Consider the following 23,647-nt stretch of genomic DNA (forward strand, 5'->3'; position numbering starts at 1 on the left):
CGTCATATTTGATCCGTGGATCTGTTAGTCTGCTTTTCTGAATGAACTCTTAGGGAAGGTAAAAAGTTAATTTTCCATAATTTTCAAAACTGGAAAACTAAAGAGGTTGTACAATAGATTTCAGTTCTCTTAAGGGCTTGTAGTTATGCATTAAAAGAACATTTCTTCCTTCAAGATGAAATGCCCTAATCCTCCAATCAGCGTCTACACAAGTGGCACAAGCAAAAGACCCACAAATAACTTTACTGAAAGCCAGCTATGTGATGACATTTATCCCATGCAGAAATCTTGGTTGACAGTAGAAAATAATTCTCAAGTATAGGCAAGAGAAATATGCAATTCTAGTGAAAAATAGATGTTGCCCTGGAAGAGAGTATAGATAGAGTAGATATAGATGGAAGAGAGTATATATTGTAGTTCGGGAATAATAAGGCACTTGTTTATCCATTTATTGGGATTAAAATGACAAGTGCATGATGAAGGGAATGGCTACATATAAAAATGCTGTGTACGAAAAAAAAAAAAAATTCAGTCAGTGATTTAACTTCTTGAGTACATGTTTCTACCTTTCATTTTTGAAGTAAAATTAAAATAATGTAGTAAAGCACAAATATCTGACAGTATGTACTTCATAATGAACTTTATTTCAATGTTACACCTTCCTAATGGGAACAATAATATACTGCTGCAACAATTCCTGAACCATTTAAGCTGCATATTTCCACTAATTTGCAAATAATTACTTTTGCATTACTTTCTTTTAGTACACGGAGTAGGAGTTCCTGACACATAGAACTCTTTTTCTCCTACATGATTTAGATTATCACTGATAATGAACAAAATGGAAACTGTTATCCTCTATCATTGCACACAGGTTTAAAAAAGATAAATATTAATAAACAACAATAATAAAATTAAAAAAAAAAATTCTTAACACTCTTTGAATATTCATTTTTTTTCCTGTACATGAACTGATTTTGAGGAAAATGTATTCATTTGGAAAGTATTTTTCTCAGCACAGGTGACCTTCCCTGAGCAGTGATATCTCCAGTAATAAGGCAAGAAGTTGCTAGTTCAGTCTAATTAAGTGCCGTATGTAGTAGAGGTTTTTACTCAATTCTTGCTGACCTGTAGAGTTGACAATAAGTTTGATTAGCTTCCCTTTCATTCTTAATGAAATTTCCTTTTTCCTAAAAAATAAATTTAATGCAGCATTCATTAAACTGTTGAGTAAAAAAACATACACAAATAGCTCATCATTTGTTTACATTACATGAATATTAAAGAGTTATGATTTCTTTCAAAATACTCTTTTATTGGGTACAATAAGTATGCCCATGCAACTTTCTTGATCTAAAGATGTATAATTATGCGTTATTATAACCCAAATGTTATATCACAAAAATTACCCTTTTTCTTTCCTTTTCCCTTCTTTGGTGTTTTCTTTCTTCTCTTACTGCTGGGCATGTCATCCTGAAACAAAATAACCAATTTTCATTCCCTTGTCTGGTACTACACACTACACTGCAGAAATTTCCTCCAAAATTAAAGGGATAATAACTCTTCTTATGAGATCCATATTTCACAATAAATACATTGTAAACAACACATAGAAATATAATATACTCTATTTTACCACAAAAGTAGCCGTTATAGCAATTAATATTAAGTCTGTGCTTGTCCATAGATGGCTACTCTCTGTAATAATCTCTTAATAGATTATTACAAAAAAAAAAAAAAAAAAAAAAAAAAACATTTAAAAAAAAAAAAAAAAAAAAAACAGGGACCAACTTTGAATGTAGAAATGGATTCATTAACCATTGGTAATTATGGAAAAATTGTCGTTTACCCCAGGAAAATTCATTTTTTGGCCAAAATGAATAGTTGTTATCCTTTAAATTATTATTCTTTGGATTTTTTTCTCAAATTCAATTCAGCACCCCTTCATTCAAACAGAATCATAAACAGTTAAAAAAAAAATGATGCTTTGTTTGAGAAGTTGTCTTTATTCATGAAAAAGTAACCTGTGGAATGTTACTCACATCATCTAAATCTGCTGCTTCTTCCTTTGAGAGGACACTGATGTCTCCAAATCTTGTCAACTCGTCTAAATTGGACATTGTGCCCAGACGCCGCATGGCAGCCTGCGAAAACAAGGATATTTCAAATTTAACAGTGTGAGACAGTATTTATGCAATTTAAAAAATCTTTTTTGGACTGACAATAACTGAAAATATATGGTTACTATGACAGCAAATGGGAACTATAACAATAACCTCATAGTCAATGTTATCCTCTATTGACAGACTGTCACTCAAGAAATTGATTATTTAAAATTTCAAGAAAGATGTAATGGACTTTATGCTCAACAGAGGATGCACTTCCTGGTTAATGCATTATATACAAGAGAAGTCCAATGATCATAGGTGACAGAAAATTTCCTGTTATAAATTTTTGTAAATCACGTGCTTCATTAGAGAATGAAAACTTTGAGAAGTCTAATGATAATAATCAATTTAAAAATAGCTCTCAATACACTACCTTGTCCTTTTTGGTTATATTCATTCTCACAAATCTGGACTCTTCATATCTGTAAAATTCACATAACAGGTTATAAAGACAAATAATATCACATTACCAACAAAAGGGTAATGTCCAAAAGGTTTTGCTATCTACATTTAAAATAGTCCTTGCGTCATATTTCTCTGTCTACATATCCTGCAAAGCTACATTCCATTTTGACTTTAAAAACGATAAAACCTGACAAATAAAAGTACCCGATACCAGAGTTTTGTTCTGAAACATTCAGGAAGACATGGCTGGCCAGTCTTTTAGAACTACATACTGAATTAGAAATTGTATAAAACAACCATTCCAAGTGCAGGGACAAGGTGAGCAAAGACCTGTGATTACAAGAAAACCAATTTTTTTTCTTTATTGAGGAAAATTGGATTTGACAAGATAATCCCAAAAAAGACACCTTTCAACACAATACTTACTCTGTTCTCTCCGCCATCTTCTTATCCATTTTAATCTTGTGTAAATCTACTGTCTCCTGTATATCATAAGCAAAAAAAAATATGACAATTTTCTAATTAAACACTAAAGATTATCAAAAATAATTAAAAGAACATATTTAATTTGATTCCAGCCAATAAAAGTGACTGAAAGATAAATATGGCTTTAGAGTACTGCAATTCAAACGAATATTTTAAGGAGTCTCTTACCCTAATTTCCTCTGGGCCCTCATGATGTTCCTCTCTTAGTTCTCTCATAATTCCACTACTTAGAGCTCTCTTCTTTGCTCTCTCCAACTTCATTTGTTGTTTATCTTTTTCTGTGATATCTCCATCTAAAAAAGCAGAATGTTTCATCCTTATCAACGCAGCATGTTTTCAGTGCCTAATTAAGCAGGTAACATATCCAAGGAAAATGTAATCAAAACAGTATTGAATAAGAAGTTGCAAAAAAAAAAAAAAAATGGAATGGCTACAGTCATAAAAGCCAAAATTCCCTTCATGATTTCTTTTAACTTTTTGAATTTGAAATACATGAAAGAAAACATCTATTTATTGAAGTCTACATTAATTCCTCATCAGCAAACCTCAACTTTCAACTTACCATAATGAACAGCTGCAATCTTGGGAGGTCTGTAGGCACCGGATTTTTTCTCTCCATCTCTTTCTCCAACATCTTCTTCCTCTGAAGTTCCAGATTCTTCTCCTAGCTGAAATATTTGAAAATGATATATAAATTGTGCAATCCTTTAATGATTGACTGAACCACTACTAAAGCAGCTTCTACAATGCTAAGAAGCATAATATATGGATGAGTTTTTCTATATACCTTCTTCTGATTAAACTAATTATAGGCATCAAATATAAGCACACTGACGTATATTTAATAGTCAGACACATTACACAGCAATGATCTTTACAACAAGCAAGAGCATATAGAGTAAATGGCTTTGCCTAACTACAATGAAAAACCCTAAGAACTTATGTGCCATCAATGTTCCATTTAATGATATCGCAGACTTAACAGTGTGATCACAATTTACTAAATTATTACTTCTATCAAGTAATGATATAAATTAAAACTTATACTTAATGCCAAACCCCCCCACCCCCGCACACACACACACACACACACACACACACTATGTGTCAGAACATTTATTGGAGCACACTTAAACTACAGCATTCTGCACCACACAGGTCCATTGTTTCTGACCCACCTTGCTGACCAGGTTATCAGGGTTGGGTTTGAGACGCAGAGGATCACTAGCTCCTGAAGGCAAATGCAACATTTCAACACATTAGTAAAAATTCTCACCAATATTGAAGTAAAAGCATAGGATAATACTATTTCTTCAAACAAAGAACATATTGGAAATAAGTAAATTCAGTTAGAGAGAGTGAGAGAGAGAGAACATGTACATCATTAACACATTGTGAAAATTTGAAATACCACATATATAGGTTTAAACATTATATTAAGTTAATTGTGATAAGAGGAGAGTGCTTCAATCTACTAGTAAAATAATTATGAAGCCCACCAGACTGGTCAATATCAAAGGCAACCCCTTAAAAATTAAAGCTACTTACAGTAACTTAATGTCATAATATTTTACATACCTAGCGCTCCAGTAGTGGCAATTTTGATGAGCTTATCAATTTGGTACTTCAGTTTCTGGTCTATGGGTCGCATTTTTTCCAGAACCTGTTGAAAATTTGAACATTTCTTTAAACTTCTGACTACTGAGGGTGATTATGCAGCTACTATAAGATGAAACTATTACTGTCATCTTTTATTTGGTCATGAAAGAAAAGCTATTCATAATAATATAAAAAACAACAACAAATGTTATGACAATTAATTTCAGGAGGGAAATCACTAACATATTTCACTTGGTATTGAAATAAAAAAGTAACATACACCAATAACATTAGGCAGAAAAAAATGAAAAACTTTCGAACTTAGCAAATTTTTGAGAAAAGAGCTGTTATTCACCCTCTCCTCACTCAACCCCTGTGTAATTTCCCCCTTCACTGATATGACAGTACTCACTGTCCTTATCTCCACCAGTCTTTCAATGGCAGGTTCTCCTTTAATGCTCTCCCCTCTACTTTTCCTGAGGATCACTTGGGACAGGTTCATCAGGTAACTGAGCAGCATGTGGTACTTGACCTCCAGAAAACTCACTCCCTGGAGATGGTACAAATGAAATAAAAAGAAAGTAGAACACCATTCATTTGCTATACATTATCATTCACTTCCAATGCATTATGAAATATCTGATTATTAAATTGACAGGACTTATTCAATATATGAGTTAGATTAATTTTGTAATCCTGAAAAAAATTGGTAAACTCCAGAATGAACTTATTCACCTGAAGGCAGTGACAGTTCTGTCTCTAGCATAATAGATAAATGCAGAAAACGTGAATAGGAGGCAAAGGACGTGGCTACTCAGTACTGTATACCTTAGCAGTGTTGATGTCTCCCTCTTTCACTTTTCGGATCAGACCCTGGATGTGAGTGGTTACTTCATTGATTCTGTTCTTCAGGTCGTGCAGCAAAGTCACCGCCTTCGGGAGGTCTTCTGTTATATTCATATTTCCGCGATGTCTAAAACAAAAAGTAAATTACGAGAATGAATTATATCAATCATTTCAACTTCCAGAATCACCCCCAGGCTCCCCTCCTTCAAACACACATTTTAAACTGGCACTTACATGACTTGAAATAGCCCTAAATCAACCCTTCTATGAAATCGAAAACTTATTACACTTATGTACCAATCGCTATTAAGCATTAACGCACGAAGCAGTTAGATAAAGTAATAAATAAGATACCATGCTTTACCTATACCTCAACACACGTGCACTTCCGCTATTTTTAATTTGGAGTTAACTACGCATGCGTGATAATTTTTATATTTCCGGTGAAACACCATGGCATCGCCAGCTGGAAGAGGTCCTAAAACGCGAAAATGGCAAATAGATTTTTGTCACAGGTATAGTCTGATTAGATAAAATAAAATTTGTGGCATCTTTGATGTCATGGAAGCATTTCTGAGTGATATATTGTCAAAGGTTTCGTAGTTAAACCTTTCACATGTGGTCTCTGTCACTAGTAAAATAGCCTGTCAAATTAAATTGACTAAAACTTTTCGGTATGTCCAGTATGCATCCCCCCTCATCTCTAAACTCGTACATGTAGGCACGCTCGGCTGTCACCTTGATTGGATAGTAAACGATTGTCGTAAAATCGCTAAATGATATTAAAACCGGGTTCATAAACTTGAAAACCACCAAGGACAACCTTGGACTGCCACATTAATCCAATACAATGCAAAAATAAACTATAAACAAGTGGTTAAAGCCTTCAAACCAAATGCCGTAAAGTCCCCATATACCTCCATAGAGACAATAAAATAGAGTCAGCTTGTGAAACAAAACTCAACCATTTTCAACATAATAATCAAAATAAAATACTGCCGGGCATCGGAGCGGCCTAAAACTTGGCACGCTTACCGCAAATACTGCAGGCTACATCATCCCGTCGCTCGTTTGTAAATTCCGTGCATGGCATACGCACAATCAAACCGTAAAGCCAAATTCCACCTCTGATGTTTATTTTGGTCCACTCTAACCTCCAATTAAGAAAAAGAAGCCATGCCATTGGACAATACGACCTCTGCGGTTACGTCACTTCCTGATTTGAATAGTGTGGAGGACCAAAATAAAAATTAAAAAAATTTCTTAATTCAGTTATGTGGTCACTTATCAGTGCCCCTGCCATTCAATTAAAAGACTTCTACATCATGTTTGGGGGGGGGACATTATTCTTAAACTTCTAATTTCTAGCATAATTATTTAGATTATACTAGGATTCGTGCATGGAATTATCTGCTTTCACTAATACAGGTAAAGAAAACATAATGCCATTTGTTGGATAGAAACTGAAGTAGAAATTAATTAAATATGGTTGAAAAAAAAAAAGATTCCAGACGTACAGAGCATGAGTTGAGTGCATGAGATTCATGGTTATGCGAGACTTGACACACCAATTTTTAATGTCTCAACAGTTAACAAAAGTGATGGAACTTCTCTCTATGTTTTTGCAAATTTGTCATTGAGCAAAGTTTTGAAGTCAAGGAATAGAACATAAGGAGGAAAAAGAAGTCATGTGTTACTAAAAGGTCTCTTTCAACCAGATTGAAACCAGGCAATAAATAAGATAAATGTACAAGTTTTTTTTTTTTTGTTTCAGATCTAAAAGTGATAAAGCAGCTGTGAATCTAGCATCCCCTCCTGGATACTCTCCAGAATCAGGAAAAGCTCTCATTGGGAAAGAGAGAAAGGAAGGAGATGAAGCTCTCATAATGAAGGTGAGATTTACTTGGCTTACTGCAGTATCAATCGGGTTTTAAATTTTAACTTTCTTATTTCTTTTAAATATTAAAGTTATCATACTTTTTGTAGAAAATGGTACTTATTCTTTATTTACACTTGTTGTATTAAACGTTTCACACTTAAGATTATTTTATAAATTTAATATATATATTGCAGAGGTCTTGGGACATAGCACTTGGCCCCATCAAACAGATTCCCATGAACTTGTTTATCATGTGGATGGCTGGCAATACTATCTCTATATTTCCTATCATGATGGTGGGGATGTCTTTATTTAGGCCAATCCAGGCAATGATTGCTTATCAGTCAGGTAGGTTGGTGTGTGTGTGTGTGTGTGTGTGTGTGCAGGTGCATTTATATCTATTCCCTGATGTTGCTGCTATAACAGTTTTACAGAAACTGCACAAATGCTACTAAAGCTTTTCATTTAGGAGTGTCTTTCATTCTGCTTCATCAGTAAGCACAGTTCACTTATAAATGCAGATGTGCCATGAGGTTTTGAAATTGGATAAGTTTGAGATCAGAGTAATAATTGTACTATAAAAACATTTGGAACATTATTTGTTTTTTATTTATGGCTCTAAAATTTACTATTATATATTCTTGGAAACTTTGTCACAGACATCTTATATTAATTATATTTGTTATATAAAGTCAGGGCCGTAGCCTGAGCAAAATGCCAGGGGGGCAGTAAGCGGACACGAGGGGGCGAAGCCCCCGAGGGGGGGGTGTCCCCCTCTCACGGTGTGGAAAATGTTTAAAAACTCTATGTATAAAACTGCATTCTGGTGCATTTTAACTGTTATCTATTGCTCAATCAGAAGTCAGAAATTGTGGGTTCATTTTTCCATAAGTACAGTCATTTTTTAACACAACATGCGAATTGGCCTGGGGGATAGCTCCCTAAGGGAGGATGAGCTCTTTGGCATGAACTGAGTTGGCTAAAAACAGTACACATTTGTAAACAGATTGTTGAATGATTGTCTTGTGGCCATGAGTGCATTTTCTCACAGAATTGATACCAACTTTGCAATTATTTTTTTTACCTTTGTGATCAAATCCCAGGGGGGGCAGCTGCCCCCCGGAGGCTACGGCCCTGAAAGTAGGCTCCACAGAACTTACTATGACACTTTGAGATTGGAAATTTTGTTTCAGTGATTTGGTTAGTTTTAATGTAAATGTAAATTTTATGTTCCAGAAGATTTGTTTGAGATGAATGATGATTTTAGTCGAAGCTTATTCAGTATTATTCAGAGTCTCTGTGGTTAAAAATAAGTGTATAAGTGACAATAATTACTAATGTGAAGTACTTCGTTCTTAAATCCTATATGATTTATTTACATATTTTTGCTATTTCAGCTTTCAGAATGATAGAAGGAGGCCAAGCTTTGTTTCAAAAATTTGTTTGGATTCTTGGGAACTTTTTAATCTTGCTGCTTGCAATGTATAAATGTCATGGGATGGGCCTATTACCAACACATGCATCTGACTGGCTGGCTTTTGTAGAAACACCAAAAGTAAGTACATTTAGAGTTACTTCTCAACTAAATTCAGCAAAATATTTTAACTGATATATATATCCCCAAAAACAATTTGAGTAGCTTTTTGAAATGTGAGTAAGTAGGATTAAGTCAGTTTCTTTTAGAGTAAATAAAATGATCAAAAAAATTGAATTTAAAAATGTGCAGAATATGACAATTAGAAGCTGAGAGTTCCGTTGTATATGGTTGAATGATGGGAATGAATCTAATATTTATCAGCCCATATTAATGTTACTGTATCAGCTGAAAATCTAAATATTATGAAATTTTTTTTGTTTGAAGACCATTTAAAGTTTTAAATCTTTTATATATTGTTTCATTTTTTTTGTGAAGATAAATATAAAGGTTGAATTTAGTGTTAAAAATGTTACTGTGTCAGACCCACATTTGAATTATAGATAAAGAAAATAAAGATACATTCTGTTTTGTTTTCCAGAGATTAGAGTGGTCAGGAGGTGGCTTAGGACTATAACCTGACCCCAGCAGATGCTTAAAGAACAATTATTCCTGAATGTATGTGGACAAGAAGTGAAACAGTATATGCTTGCTTCCTTTGTTGAAAGGGGAGCTGAAGTAATGGTGTACTTCAAATATTTATCCAATACGACAAATGAAGATTTGAAAGCAGTTATGTCTTCCGATGGTAAAGGAAGTGTTGAAGTGTGCATACATTGATGATAGTTGACTGTTTTCAGTATGATTCTTCTTTGTTGGCTGTCTGGTTAGGCCAAGCTGGTCATAACCAGCAGATATCTAGTACAATTAGTACTTCCTTTTTCTCTAAAATTCTATTATGCTGGATTGCAAACAGGATTACCTCTGGTGGCTTTGACCTTGTACTTTAATCAGTCAGCCTGCAGAGAAATGTAATACAAGAAGAAGGGCTGACATATCTTCATTGTAAATTTACTCTAAAGTTTGAACTTCAAAAGGGCAAAGGAAGGTCCATTTCAATAAGCCAAAATATATGACACAAGTAAAGGACAGCAATGAAAATGGCATGGGATGTTTTAAGCCAGAAGTGTGGTGTAGAAAGCAGCTGGGATAAGAAAAAGTGGAGATTACAAATATGGAAATATTGATCCGTGTTAATGAAAAATGAAGGTTGTAAAACTAGAAATGTGGATCAATACTGAAGTGTTGACTTGACTATGTGTTATAATAAACAGGATATGACTACTGTAGGAACTTCAGCAGTGAGTATCTAAGTGCTTGACTGAGTTTGACACAACTAGTGTCAAGTATGTGGATTCCACATGGATTTTCAGCCACATTTTTACTTAAAACCATACAATGAGAGGATAGTCAGTAATTTATTCAAAGCGTGATCAAAAATGATGTTTCAACCTACAAGCTTTGGTGCAATATACTCAGAAAATACATTAAATGATTTGATAAAAATACTGTTCAAGACCATCATGTTGTTCATCATTGTAAAAGAATAACTAAACCGTGAGCCACATTTGACCAGTGTATTGCGGAACTGAGTAAGTCAGACTACATGTAAATTAAATATGGTGCAAATACAATTTATAAGAAATCTTTTTCATAAATAACGATAATATCACCCAATGAGATCAAATATCTTAATGTGTGCTTTTCTTTTTCAATATACAGGCCCGTAGCCAGGGGGGTTCGAAAGAACCGCCCCTTTTGCTGGGAAAAGGTTCAATCTGGGTAAAATTTGATCTAGGTACATGAAGTTTATATGGGAAAAGGTCCACTTTTTCAGAAAAAGAACCCCCCTTTTGAAATTGCTGGCTAAGGGCCTGATATACTAGTACAATGGTGCTTATATAGAATGCAGCTGCAAACATCTTTACAAGACCAGTGCATAGATTGCTCCTTGGAAAAAAAAAAAGTAAGCGGCAGATTAGGTTACCTTCTACCAGGGCCACAGATTGATTTTTTCACTAGATATTCATACATGTGCCTTTGTCTATGTCATGATGCAATTCTCAGCTGTCTCAGGAGGTGAACATAACAGAACATAACAGAACATAAAACTGCAAATAAGAAGCAATAGACACGTGTCTAGTGGCCCTCGTAGAGGGTAAGAAAGGGGCTGTTTACCTTATAAGTTGTTAATTACTGAAAGACAACATAAAAATGGCAGGTAAATTCAAATTTTGTGAAAGGAAGTGTTACCTGAACCAGGTGCTGTTTAAACTTAAAACTGTGTCAAAGGTCATGACCGGAAAGAACAGGTGTGTTATCTATAAAATAAGTGGAATAAGTGGTAGATAGCATGTAATCAATTTCTCTATCACCAAGGAGCAGTGGCATGAGAACAGAGCACCTATCAACTTTGCTGAAAGGATGTGGTTGCGTAAATTAAAGACAGAATTTATTTATATTTGCTTTGTAAAATAATAATAAACAGCTTTGTGTTTGACAACCCAAAAGAATTATAGATAGTAAATATGCCTTTACAACATGTTAATTTTATAAGTATCTTTAAAACAATAAACTTTGCATCATGCTCATAGTGGCATGACATGTTTATTGAACTTGTTACTCCAAAACTAAATTCTGAAATATCAATTAATCTTTAAAATGTGGGCATTAAGGGGCAACTTCAGCAAATATGATATTCAAGAATCAAGAAGTTTTCTGCTAATGACTTTTCTCTATTAACCTTTGCTGAGGCAGACATAAATAAGTAGTTGAAAAGGTGAAAATGGAAATTCCAAATTTAAATTTTCAAAAATTTTTATAAGATAATGGTAAAGTGGTATTGCTTCCATTTTGCTGGATCAACAGAATAGTTGGAAAAATATCAGCTTTTTCCTTCTGTCCATATGTCACCAGAGATTATGGCACAGGTATTTACCTTGCACCTGTCAGCTTTTACTCTAGACAGCCCTTACACCTGGTCCCAATAAGAAACAAGGAGAGACATTTCCCTGCCCAGGGAAGTACATATAATGACCCACTGTCATTTTTCTGTGATCATTTAGATATCAGACGGGATGGGATGGATGAGGATATTTCTTTTTAATCTATTTAAACCTTCTTGCTTCTTCTTTGTATGTACTTTCACGAACTCACTTTATACACTGTATGTGGATGCTTGTGATATTATACACGTGCAAAACGCAAACCAAAATTTAAAAAAGAAATAAAACTAATTTTTCATGATATGAAAAAGGGGAATCAATTTGACTGTTGCTGCGTTCCAGAAATAATTTGGTTAATTGTGTTTTGCTTCCCCTTGAAGATCAGTAATGCACTGACACTTTCATATCTATAACAATAAAAAAAGTGGACCAAATAGCTGCATCCTACGCCTCTCCCCAAAAGAAACCCAGACAAGATATAAGGTAACTGATTGTATGTTAAAAGTACTATAATAAGTAGTACGTCCGTTCGCATACCTACCAGCACAAAGTGATGAGCAGGTGGAACAGGTGTCTGTTGTTTCCATGGTTACCGCGCGCAAGAAAAGCTCAGACAGTGGTTAAAAACCACTTATGCATATTAGTGAACTTACGGACGTCAGTACGAACGTCAACTGTACACCTTGTGTGAAGAGAGATCTGAATTCATATTAGATAGATATAATTCTGGCTGAATAAGGTATGTTATTAAATTTTATGTTCAAATGTCCACCGTATTTAAACGTTGCTTTTGATTAAAACTTTACAAAATAAGCTTTAATCGTCAATGTCTTATATGGTTCCTTTGACGTTCTTAAAAAGGGGGAAATCTTTGTCTATTAGAAATTAAAATTAAAATTATATAATTTAAAGCACTAGTTCAGGTGAGAAAAAATAATGCGCAGGTCTCTCCCCAAGAAAGTCAGTAAATCTCAGCAAAAAGTTCAGAGGTCAAAGCATTGTGGGAATTGTTGACCAGATGCTAAACATGGCGGGTCAAAGCAGCAAGTGGTTGCGGGAATTCCCTTGATTTAACATCTCTAGCAACCTCACAGCGTCTTACAAACTGCTGCATGATAAGTAAGTATACTTTTCTCAACGTTAGGTGTTATGAAACATGTAATGAACGCTCGTTAAGCGGACTGGGTAGGTGGTGAAATCGTAGAGCTCCTCGTCCCGTTGTAAACTTGATATCCCCATTCATTGACATTTACCAAGTAGCCAAGGCCGTGTCATTCACATTAACATTGGCACTGAGTGACATCGATTGGTAATGTTTCAGCGTTTTTGAGTTTTGATGTAGAATTTAAAGTAAAGGGAGGTTTTTGGGGAATCATTATAAGATATTACTTGATTTTCCGTATAACGGAGAGGATATGTGCCCATGGAACGGTGTGTATGCTATTGTTATTGTTGAAGTTAGGATACTTATTGCTTATAAAAAATTACATGTGAACCAGAATCAACAGATGGCCTGCTATAATAAATATGAATGTCATATTCAAGTTAGGGTTAAAGAGTAGACATAATTATTCTGAATATTGTTGTTGAACATTATCAAAAGTTAATTTTATTGATAATATTGCTGATATTTTAAATCAAGGAGGTATATGTCCCATATAAAGGCAGCTGTGAAGACTTGATCATTTCACTAATCTGAAATATTAACTTCTAAGTTTTACATTGTCACTTATTATTTTTAAAACAATATTTACTGTGTTCTGCAAGAGTCTAAATGTTGTGATAAAGTTAAATGTGAGAATTAAATGATCTCCAATTTTTGCCCAAATTTACGGCTGTACCCTCACAATTTTCCTTTCACCTCTCATGTTCATAAATTTACTGTATACATCAGTGAGAAACTAAGTGATTATACTTGTAATGCTGATTGAGATGAGGTTTGGGAAATCTGCCTGCTCATCAGCACAATGGCTGGTTAATTGACTCCAGCCACATCCTTGCACCCATCTATCACTCCAATGATGGCACTGTTTCAAGCATGCAAAGCTTCTGCATTATCCTGATGGCTTTTTCTATAACTATGCTTGTAAATATATTTAACAATGAATATGGGGTGCTGGAAAAAGAAAACTTGAACTTGTGAGATTCGCACATTTAAGAGCCACTGTCTCAGTTTATTTGGGCTTGGTTATTTTGTTATGATTTTCTAAAATATGTATAATTTTTGTAAATGAGGTATATATTTATATTTACTTGTAACTGCAAAATATAATCCGTATAAAATTTATCTTTATAAGATAATTAAACTTAAGATTTTTATCTCTGTTTTCAGTTCCTTTGTAAAACACATGCAGTATCACAGGTCCTGACGAATACCCAAACTGTTGTTGGAATCACACTTGGAACACTAGATTGAATGAAGTAAACATCCCTAACCAGCAGACATGACCAGACCGACCAAAAAAATTTGCTTCGTTTGCAGCACCCCCTACGCCACCTATATACTGTACACCAAGCCCCACAATCAGGAGCCGTTTTTCCCATTCTTGGAGAACCATGATCCACCCAAGGGCTCCACACGGCCAGGACCTCAAGGGGAGGTGGATGCATGTTTCATCTGCTACTCATTCCTAATACAACAATGGAAAAACTACGAGAAGTCTCGCACTCCATCTATCAAACGCCTGTACTGGCTGAAGAGAATGGACAACGGCCATTTCACTGGGGCTGAGATGCAGCTCCAGGGAGAGTATGCTGCACAGTTGATGGGTTTGGCCTACCACCCCCAGGGATTGGCAGCCAATATGGGATATGAAGAGGGGGTGGGGGTGCAGTATAGCCAACCCACCCCACCAGCGATGCCCCAGGGGCATAAACCCCCTGGGTACCCAGTACCCCCAGCTTTCGTCAATGAAGAGAAAACCAGCAATGCATTAGATTTGTCCTCTCAACCTCCTTGTAAAAAACCTGAATCCCTGATGCCAAAGAATAGCCAACCTTTGAAGAGGTCAAGCAGCAAGTCTTCGACCAAGTTTGATGCTGGAAAAGGCATGAGATGTTACACCTGTGGGATTGGAATTACTGAGGGTAAATCTCATGTTATTTGCTCTAAACAGTTTAGTACTAGAATGGAACCGACTTTTCCATTCCTGGAGAAAACGTCCCCTGTAGAGGGCGCTCTTCCTCTTGACCCCTATGGGAGGACCAAAGTCTGTAATACATGTTTTGAGAATTTGCTGTCTCAGTGGCGGTACTATGAGTACACAAGGATGCCAGAAGAATCACGGGAATATAGATTACCTGGTGACAAGAATTACCCCTTGCAGTCGTCTCAGGTTTTATCAACATATCGAGCCTCTGCCAGTGAAGTATGCTATTTGTGTGGTAGTGTCCAGGATTCGACAACACTGAAACGGCTCAGTGTGCACCCATCTGAAGAGAAATATCACATGCATTTTCCTTTCATAGCAAAGGTTCAACCTAATAGGCAAGCAAGGCCAGTTGATGCAAAGGGGCGTGTGCTTGCATGTCGCACATGTTTCCTGGCATTGAAGCAACAGTGGGAAGCTTATGAAAGTGAAGGAGTTTCCCTTAGTGAGAGGAAATATTCTCTTTCTGCTACCACATCCGTTACCTCTGACATAGTAAGAGTTAAACAAGAGAACCAACAATCAAGGTCAAATGCCATTGACCCTAAGTTGTGTAAACCTTTGAATATTGAAATCAGGGAGGAGTCACATTTGGACAAACAGCGTACTAGGTCACAAGGTCTCTTAGCTATTGCCCCAACTGCCCTCACTCCTCACCCTCGATCTCCATCATCAAGTCTCAGCAGCTCTGCCAGTGCCCCTACACTGGATGCTCAACATGCATATTCGAGCCCTGACCTTCAAAGGTCAGGGGTCAGTGACCCAGTGGTGGCAAGGTCTCTTAGTGCTGAAGTAACATACACCAAAGAAAATGGATTTCAGAGTCAACAGAAAATCAGAGTGCCTTCTGAAAGTCGTTGTGAGGAGAAATTCTGTTTTGTCTGTGGTCATAGTTGCCATTCCAAGGTATACAAATTGCATGCCTATGCTTCTGAGGATTCCAGGGAAGCATTCTTTCCATTTCTTAGTAGCAGAGAACCAAGCAGGAACTGCCAAGCCATGAGCAAAGATGGCCAAGTTGATGCCTGTTGGTTTTGTTACCATTCCTTGCAAAAACAATGGTCAGTTTACGAGGCAATGGAAGCTCCACCGAATCGCTGGCTTAGATCTTACAAAACTGAAGAAATTAACTGTTTTGCCTGTAGGAGGAAAATCCAGAGAAGCCAGTTCCGGAGACTCTCTTCTAGAAAGTTCCCCATTTTGAAATCGATGCCAACCTTCCCTGAGACTCTCCTGGTGGAGGAGGGTGGTAGTGGTATTGTGTGTATGAAGTGCCATGGCTGGTTTACGGAGCAGTATGAGAGATTTCAGCAACTAGAAGTGGCTCCAGATGACATGTTTTTCAAGTTGCCAGGGGATGCAGCTCTGGTAAGTGTGTGAGTGAGGGGTAAGAATGATGGCGAGTAAAGGGGGGGGCAGTTGTGAAAGACTGAGAGTCCAGGTAAATGTATAATAAATATAAAATAATACGAAATTAATGAATTAAGAATAATTAGAATAACACCGAAAATAGGAAGTGTTGGGAATGACTAAAACCCAATCTGCTTTGACCACCTAGGTTTGAACATCAGATTCCCAGTACTCAGTCTGTTTGCTAAGTACAGTAATTATTCACAAAATTCAAACAGTGTTGTAAAATTATATTTCCCAAAATGACTATTCAGTGATGTAAAAATTAATTTATTTTTGAAGAAACTTATGCTTCTGCCTCTTATAGTATGCATATGACAGGGGCAGATCCAGAGATAGTTTCTGGTAGTCTTCCAAATCTTTGTTGATCCATCCTCCATTTTTGATCACTTTCAACAGAATAAATTAGATGCCTGTCAATGTAAACTTGAAAAATTCTGACAGTCTTCTGGAAGACCCAGAAGACTGCTTCCGTCCGCCCCTGCATGATCTTTCCATCATTCATTAGAGGGCCTTGATCACATGACCGACTAGTTAACGTGAGTCAACCTGTGTTCTTTTTAACTTTTGATTCTAAACATTTTCTAAATGTAGTCCAGGGCCTTGTCAAAAAATGGTGTGTTTGTGAGGAAATTAATATCAAAATTCACATAAAAATAAGATGTTAGAAGAAATGAGGTGTTCATGAGGAAATTGATATAAAAATCCACATAAAAATAAGATGTTAGAAGAAATGAGGTGTTCGAAATTTCTGTTGAATTACCAGGTCCTGCCACCCAGGTGCAGTTAGCAGTTCAATTCAGCTCCTTTCCCAGGTAAAATTGATTTCAGCGCACAACTTTATTCATCGCAGTCACTGACTCGTACATTAGAATAAGAAGAATGTGTCCATGTTGGTTGTTCAGCCGTGACCAGGGCTAACTGCCTTAATGTGGTTCTGACATGTTAGCAGGTGCTTTTGCCTTTTGTTTTTTGCCTGGCTTTGAAGTGCAGAAGTTGATATATGTAAATGCAGTGGTTGTTCCTGGTTTATACTGAAAGGATGTAATCATGTTGCTGAGAGAAGGGGATTGGGGGGGGGGGGGGTTTAGGGAGTATTATTTCTGGTATTAAAAAAATAGCTTGGACTAAATGAGGGAACAGGTGCTCTGGGTGCTATGTTTGCCCAGGTTTTAGTCACAAAGGTAGACATGAATGTTTGAAGGTCAGAGACAGGAGTTAACTCAATGAAAGGATCCCTGGGAAGAGATCTATAGACCCGTTTACCTTATGGATGTATTGAAATCATTTCTTGAAAAGATAAACATGATGTTAACAGGTGCTTTATAGGTGCTGTTTTTTATTATTGAATCAGGCGCGCACAATAATTGGTTGACAAAAAGAAAAAAAGATTTGTACAAATTCACTTGCCCCCCCCCCCCCCCCCACCTTGTTTCACTCAAGTGAATATGCTTACCTTATCTCCTTATTGCAATATTTTGGAGGTTAGTGTAGTGTAATCTGTTGATCTGTGCTTTGTTTTTGCTCAGTGGCTTGTTGTACGAAATTACTATTGAAGTAAAACAGTGATAGGTCTTAGCAAAGTTTTATGTCCCAGAAGAATCGGTTAAGTTTCCAGCTGTGTCTTTTGGGCCAATTGTGATTGTCTGCCCCTTCAGGTATATCACCTGTATTTAATGTATGGGATAATCAGATGTCAAACACTCTCAGAATATTATAAAAAGATTAACTGAAATCTTATTAATAAACAAGCCTCAAATCCTTTGGTAGTGCACTGGGAGTGGGGTGCTTTTATGACAGTGGTAATAAATATAGTAGATTCATGACTTGGAAAATGGTAAGGCGCCATAGTGGATGTGAAAAACATTTGTTTCTTTAGCTTAAGTGGATGCTGTGTCACTTTGCAGTGACATCTGAGTGACAAACATGAAGCAGCAGCAGTATAATTAATTAAATTGTTACTGAGTGAAGACAGTTGTTTTTGGATGCTTAGGGAAAGTTTTGTGTAAAACTAAATGCACATGTACATGCAGGCACTGAAAGTTTTCGAAGACACCCCAGTGATTTTTAGCAAAAATTTTTCTGTTCCTGTGGGAAAGTTTTGTCACCTTTTTCCCTAGACATCTATGTATGTGTTTGTGATGTCTGTATATTAAAAAAAAAAAAAAACTGTCAGCATCTGTGAATATCTGTATGGGGCTGCCCTTGTTCAGTTCAGGGAGGGCATGTTGCACAGATCAGTTCGTCTGCTGAGCTTCCTGAAACATCTGGTGACCTTCTGCTGGAAAGGGAATTTTGCACCTGAATGAGCAGATGTTCACCACTAAGCACTTCCATACTTGTTGACCTCTGACCTCCGTAAACATTAACTCCCAGTCAAATAAACCTTTTCCTAAAAATCAATTTAAGTTGCAGACTACTAGCTGTCATCACAGTGAATGGATTTCAATTATAACAAATGTTGTGGACTAGTCTCCTCATTCAATTGATATTTTGTTAGTAAGAAATTAACTATTTTATGTTACTGCATACAATATATATACTAGTATATATACCGCTAGTATAAATTAAAAAAAGGTTTTATCATATATGTAAAAGCTGCAGATGTTGTGCAGTTTTGTGTAATTCTAAAAGACTGAAAATGTTCTGTCAGTTAATTCATGCCTTTAGTGAGGTACACTAATATAATCAATTCATGAATTTTTAATCTATTATTGCACCCACAGTTTGTGGAAAAAATGAAGACATTTTAACAATGCATGTTACGAAGGTGCAGGAATAGACCAAAAATATCAGCTTTTCAGTGCCCTTGTAAACACACAGTATTTAAAAGTTCAGAGTGCCTGTCTCCTCTGAACATTGAATACTACAGGCACAGGGAAGCAGGTGGTCCAGTATCATATGTCACCAAGTTGACCCCAAAGCAGACGGAAAGACAACAAGAAGATGAAAGGGCAGTATGTTAAAAGCTCAAAGAACAGACTCCAGCTCACATTGTCACTAGAAAAATAAGAAAATTGATAAAATTAAACCTTCAATAGAACTGTTTTAGCTGTTTGTTATGATTTGATAATATGGGTTTGTAATAGGAATACAAATATAAAGTGTTTTTTATACAAATTTATTCAAGCATTTTAAGCTGTTACAGGAGAGACCAACAGATCTCAGTGTCATACCAGTAATTTTAAATCATACAAGTACCCATGGGCTATGATTTTCTAAAACAAAAACATTAATTCAGAGTAAATTATTGCAAATGTATTCATTTCTTATCCTCATATATGTCTCCATTCCCTTCCCCAGTTTGCAAGTAAATTTTATTTAGCCAGTGTGGTATGAAATCAGATATATAAATAGAGATATCAATATCATTGTTAGCGTAAATGGAAGTTTTGTGTTTTTTCACCTGTTTACCTCAAACATCTCATACAAGAAGTGGGAAGACGGGGGCAACACTTCAGTGCCGATAAAAAGAAAGAAAAAAAATCTATACAAAAGGAAACCTATAGTGAATAGGGGATGTCATTGTAAAGAAATAATTTTTCCCTATCTGTCTCATTTCATTTACCACAAAACAACTCACAAGCCAATTTAAATTCAGGCAGACGACATTAAGCACTTATTGCACCTGCTAACATTACATACAAGGTGTGCGACCCTTAAATCAATATCGCATCAGAAGAGTATTCCTGCATCTTCCATTTGTCGGGTGAATCCCATTAATTTGTCTACGCCTCAATGCTCCCCCCCCTGCCGTTGCCATTGTGCCAGTTTGGCAAATGTTTTTACCTGTGTTCACAGCACCTGGAGATATTACAATCACTGGGGACACTATATATATATAGTCAGCTGAAATTGCGTGTTTTACAGCCTGCACCAGGAAACTATAAATGAGATGAAATTGCATGTTTAAGAGACTACACTAGAGCATTAGCCAAACAACTGTTTAGCCTTCTTTTGGCTTCCCTATGTTATGATTCAGAAAGTTATTTTGTTTTTTTAGATTTTCATTATTGAAGCATTTGGACCCTTAATGGCCTGTCTCAGTAAGAAAACGAATTTGAAACTTCTTAATATTTCAAAATACTTACTCCTTGGCTACAATCATCTCTGTTCATTGCCAGAGATTTTTTTGTGGAAGAAAAGTAATGGGAGAACTGAGGGAAAAGAAGGAAAAAAAGTATAGAAGATAGCCAATATAAAGTGAAAGTGCCATCCATGGAGATTTGTAAGATTTTAATTAGTACAGTTTTTTTAAGTAGAGTTGATGAAATGTTTTTACTGTATATATCAGACAATCAGGGTTTCAAAATACTAACAATAACTGCAGTCAACCCCAGCATATACTGTGATTTAAAAGTGGCAATAACCAAGTGCTTATGATGGATATATCAGTATCCATCAGATTTTGAAACACAGGCTGAAATACTAGTAAGTTCAGCTATCATAAAAACTGGGGCCAGTTTCAGAAAGAGCTTGCCATAGTACCCAAAAGCCATACAGAGGATTTTATTAGGTTTCTACGTTTACCTTAACCATATCAGACAGAAAGGATCACATGAAAAAAGGGGCAGCCTATCTTCAACAGAAACACACCTTTAAATACTGGCAGTATATCCTTTATTGTGGTCTCTTTTCAACAGGCTTAAGAAGGATCCTAAGAAGACCACAATTATGTAGACCTGTGGGTAAACTGGATCATTGTAGATCGAGTTGGCAGGTGTGGAGGAACAGCTGTATTGATACATAAAGATAGATATACAGGGGCGGATCCAGAGATATTTTCTGACAGTCTCAATCCGCCCCTGATATATGCTGTTTTACTGGATTTTGGATCACAGATACTTTTTTGGTACTCACTGTATGGGCACTCTGTTGGCACATATAGTAGAAGTGGTGTTTGCGCAGGGAATATTAGTTTTGATACGAGAGAGAGAGAGAGAGAGAGAGAGAGGGAGGATGGAGGGAGTGAAGGAGAGGAGGTTTGAAAGGGTTTCAGCAATGCTCTGTTATTTAAAAATTTAAAAGATACTGACAAGTTAAAATTTTTTGTGTGGCCAGCAGACGCAATTTAGACAATAAATGAAGATCTGTAAATTTTATAAAAAGGAAATGTCTTACAACAAGCTTGTAATGGTTCAGTTATATCTGTCAGCTCTCTATATTTTGTATATTTTTGGGCACAGTAATATTAATACAAATCTTTAAGAGTATACACAAGGGGTAAAATAAAATGTACAGTTAATCATATACACACACCAGACACAGCTGTTCACACACACACCTTACCACAATTTATTATCCTGGGGGTCTATTGTTAAGTCCTCAGTGTTAAAGCATCTACAGAATGGCAGGTGGGCAGTGATCGGCTGACCTGTGGCCAGTGGCATAGTTTATCTGCCTGCTATTAGCTAATCAAACTACCACCTGGTGCCACTAGAACTATTTCTGGGGAGGTATTTTAAAAAGTGTGTGTGTGTGTGTGTGTGTGTGTGTGTGTGTGTGTGTGTGTGTGTGTGTGTGTTATTGGAGGAGCATTTACATTAGGATTTTTATTTTAAATAATAATAATTTGGTTATTTATTTAGCTTTAAATGTAATACGTGTTAACCTTGTTTGTTGTCTGTGATACATAGATAGCTGCTGTTGGTTTACATTAAAGAGAGATAGATAAAGAAGTGAGTAAATCAATATTGAGAATAATTATCTTTCATTATATACAGGTTATTATTTTTTTTATGATTGATTTTTTATTACATATTTTTTAACAAGGAAAGTGATTTTATTACTTGAGAAGTGATGTAATAGTTGCCTTTTGTACTGAAGCACAGGTTGTGAAAATGAGGAGGGTTTAGGACATTAAAAAGCAATGCATGTTCTCTCTAATTAAGGCCACACTTTTTTATTTTTATGGATGACATCCTCTGGGGACCCCAAAATCGGTGCGAGCGGGCGAAAAAAAAAAAAAACAGTCCAAAAAAAAAAAAAAAAAAAAAAAAAACTGCTTAAGAAAAGTTATGTTTTCAGTACACAGCTGGAAACACTAATTTACCACAGAAACACGTATCAAACTAACAACATGTCTTTATCCATGCTCTCAAAATATTAAAGCATTGTGAATAGGGCCTACTTCGTAGAAAGGTAAAAAGTCATGAATATATATATGCTGCATATTACCAAATCTATTTAAGGTTATTTCATGCATTCTGTTGGTATAGCAATCAATAAAACAAATATCAAATAAACAGCGTGTCTTTATTTGTACTCTCAGAAAATTTAAGCATTGTGACCACTTCACAGAATTGTTAAAAAATGAAGCAAAGATAGGCCTATGCTTCCTACTACCAAATCTAAAAAAGGTAATTTCGGTCGATGCCATTTTGTCTACTTCGACTCACACGTAGCAGCCAACTATTGGGTGGCCTGTCCGACCTTCAGTCCACCAAATACCAAGACGCTCTTGTCGACCCTTTTTTCGCTACAAAAAAAAACCCTGGTAAGCCTATGTGCTGCTTTGGACAGAATGTCACTGAAATTTTCCGGGCGATGATTGCTGGCCGCGGCCAGCCTTTCATATAATTGTAAAAAGGTGATATCTCCATGTCCAATATCAATGGCAAACCAATCCAAAACGACGGCCCCCGTTCTCTTTATGACTTTAATTGTCGTGTATTTTGAAAGTAATGCTAGAGATGAATTTGACGGCAAAGCGGCCATATTTCCACGTGGTGATAATACGCATGCGCAGAAAGCTCATTTTCCGCACTCGGAACTACTCGGATGTCTCCACAGTCGACAATGACAGCATGGAGCTTGCGGAATTAGCCGTGGATTGCAGATTGCATTTTCCGGCAAATTCAATAACGACGTTTGCGACAACCGACTTCCTTGGGGGGGGGGGATTTTTTTTTTTTTTTTTTTTTATGGAGAACGGATGAAAATCGGTGCGCGCGCAGGATGTCATCCATAAAATTAAAAAAGTGTGGCCTAATTGCAAATCTGTTGTGCAAACCATAGAATTGAAATTGCATGTTGAAAGTCTTAGAGTAGCCTATGGCTAAGAGGCATCTGTGTTTGAACTGCAGTGGAATTAAAGGTGTATGCTACTCACTTTAAGGTTAAGCAGATTTGAATGTGGCTCTGATTTTAGGGTGAAGTGTGTGACTGAGCTTTGTGTGAAATTGGACAAAAGGCTTTGGGTTGGTTTCTGAAAGATTGGAAACTGTTATAACAGGTTGCCCATTGAGCTATTTCTGCTGAAGATATTAAGTAAAACCCAGACAAAA

The 23,647-nt window shown here is 36.2% G+C and overlaps 3 protein-coding genes across 7 annotated transcripts in view; 2 read left to right on the forward strand and 1 right to left on the reverse strand.

The window, feature by feature from the left end:
* Positions 1-623: 623 nt before the first annotated feature.
* Positions 624-6,046, reverse strand: LOC106171674 (neuroguidin). The gene is made up of 12 exons (XM_087010884.1): positions 5,875-6,046; positions 5,487-5,631; positions 5,071-5,208; positions 4,638-4,722; positions 4,238-4,290; positions 3,622-3,727; positions 3,228-3,352; positions 3,000-3,055; positions 2,542-2,590; positions 2,043-2,144; positions 1,410-1,473; positions 624-1,190 (listed from the first exon to the last, which is right to left on the reverse strand). The coding sequence occupies exons 2-12, from the start codon at positions 5,616-5,618 to the stop codon at positions 1,171-1,173; spliced, it is 930 nt and encodes a 309-aa protein (XP_086867010.1). The 5' UTR covers positions 5,619-5,631; positions 5,875-6,046; the 3' UTR covers positions 624-1,170.
* Positions 5,927-10,378, forward strand: LOC106171675 (ER membrane protein complex subunit 4). The gene is made up of 5 exons (XM_013552118.3): positions 5,927-6,019; positions 7,279-7,396; positions 7,578-7,731; positions 8,781-8,938; positions 9,399-10,378. Exons 1-5 carry the CDS (start codon positions 5,958-5,960, stop codon positions 9,432-9,434), a joined length of 528 nt encoding a protein of 175 aa, XP_013407572.2. The 5' UTR covers positions 5,927-5,957; the 3' UTR covers positions 9,435-10,378.
* Positions 10,379-12,387: 2,009 nt separating this feature from the next.
* The window catches only part of LOC106169537 (genetic suppressor element 1), a 73,754-nt gene continuing 62,494 nt past the window's right edge, over positions 12,388-23,647 (forward strand). For 3 of the 5 annotated variants that reach the window (XM_087012267.1, XM_087012268.1, XM_087012269.1), the window contains exons 1-2: positions 12,768-12,921; positions 14,135-16,319. In XM_087012267.1, the coding sequence (XP_086868393.1) occupies positions 14,247-16,319 (2,073 nt within the window). In that variant the 5' untranslated portion in view covers positions 12,768-12,921; positions 14,135-14,246. Of the gene's footprint in view, positions 12,542-12,766; positions 12,922-14,134; positions 16,320-23,647 lie in introns of those variants that run through there. The other 2 variants (XM_087012266.1, XM_087012264.1) reach the window with 2 other exon arrangements.

The sequence above is a fragment of the Lingula anatina genome, chromosome 4, assembly GCF_051362555.1.
Source record: "Lingula anatina isolate TDL-2025a chromosome 4, LinAna3.0, whole genome shotgun sequence".
NCBI lineage: Eukaryota > Metazoa > Brachiopoda > Lingulata > Lingulida > Lingulidae > Lingula > Lingula anatina.

Bases quoted from the DNA above. Each gene is read 5' to 3' on its own strand.
- LOC106171674 (XM_087010884.1), bottom strand. From the start codon at position 5,618: ATGAATATAACAGAAGACCTCCCGAAGGCGGTGACTTTGCTGCACGAC. The intron at 5,209-5,486 runs GTATACAGTACT...TACCATCTCCAG, and splicing joins GAGACATCAACACTGCTAAG to GGAGTGAGTTTTCTGGAGGT. The intron at 3,728-4,237 runs GTGGGTCAGAAA...CAAATATTTCAG, and splicing joins CTGATAACCTGGTCAGCAAG to CTAGGAGAAGAATCTGGAAC.
- LOC106171675 (XM_013552118.3), top strand. From the start codon at position 5,958: ATGGCATCGCCAGCTGGAAGAGGTCCTAAAACGCGAAAATGGCAAATA. The intron at 6,020-7,278 runs GTATAGTCTGAT...TTTTTGTTTCAG, and splicing joins CAAATAGATTTTTGTCACAG to ATCTAAAAGTGATAAAGCAG. The intron at 7,732-8,780 runs GTAGGTTGGTGT...TTGCTATTTCAG, and splicing joins AATGATTGCTTATCAGTCAG to CTTTCAGAATGATAGAAGGA.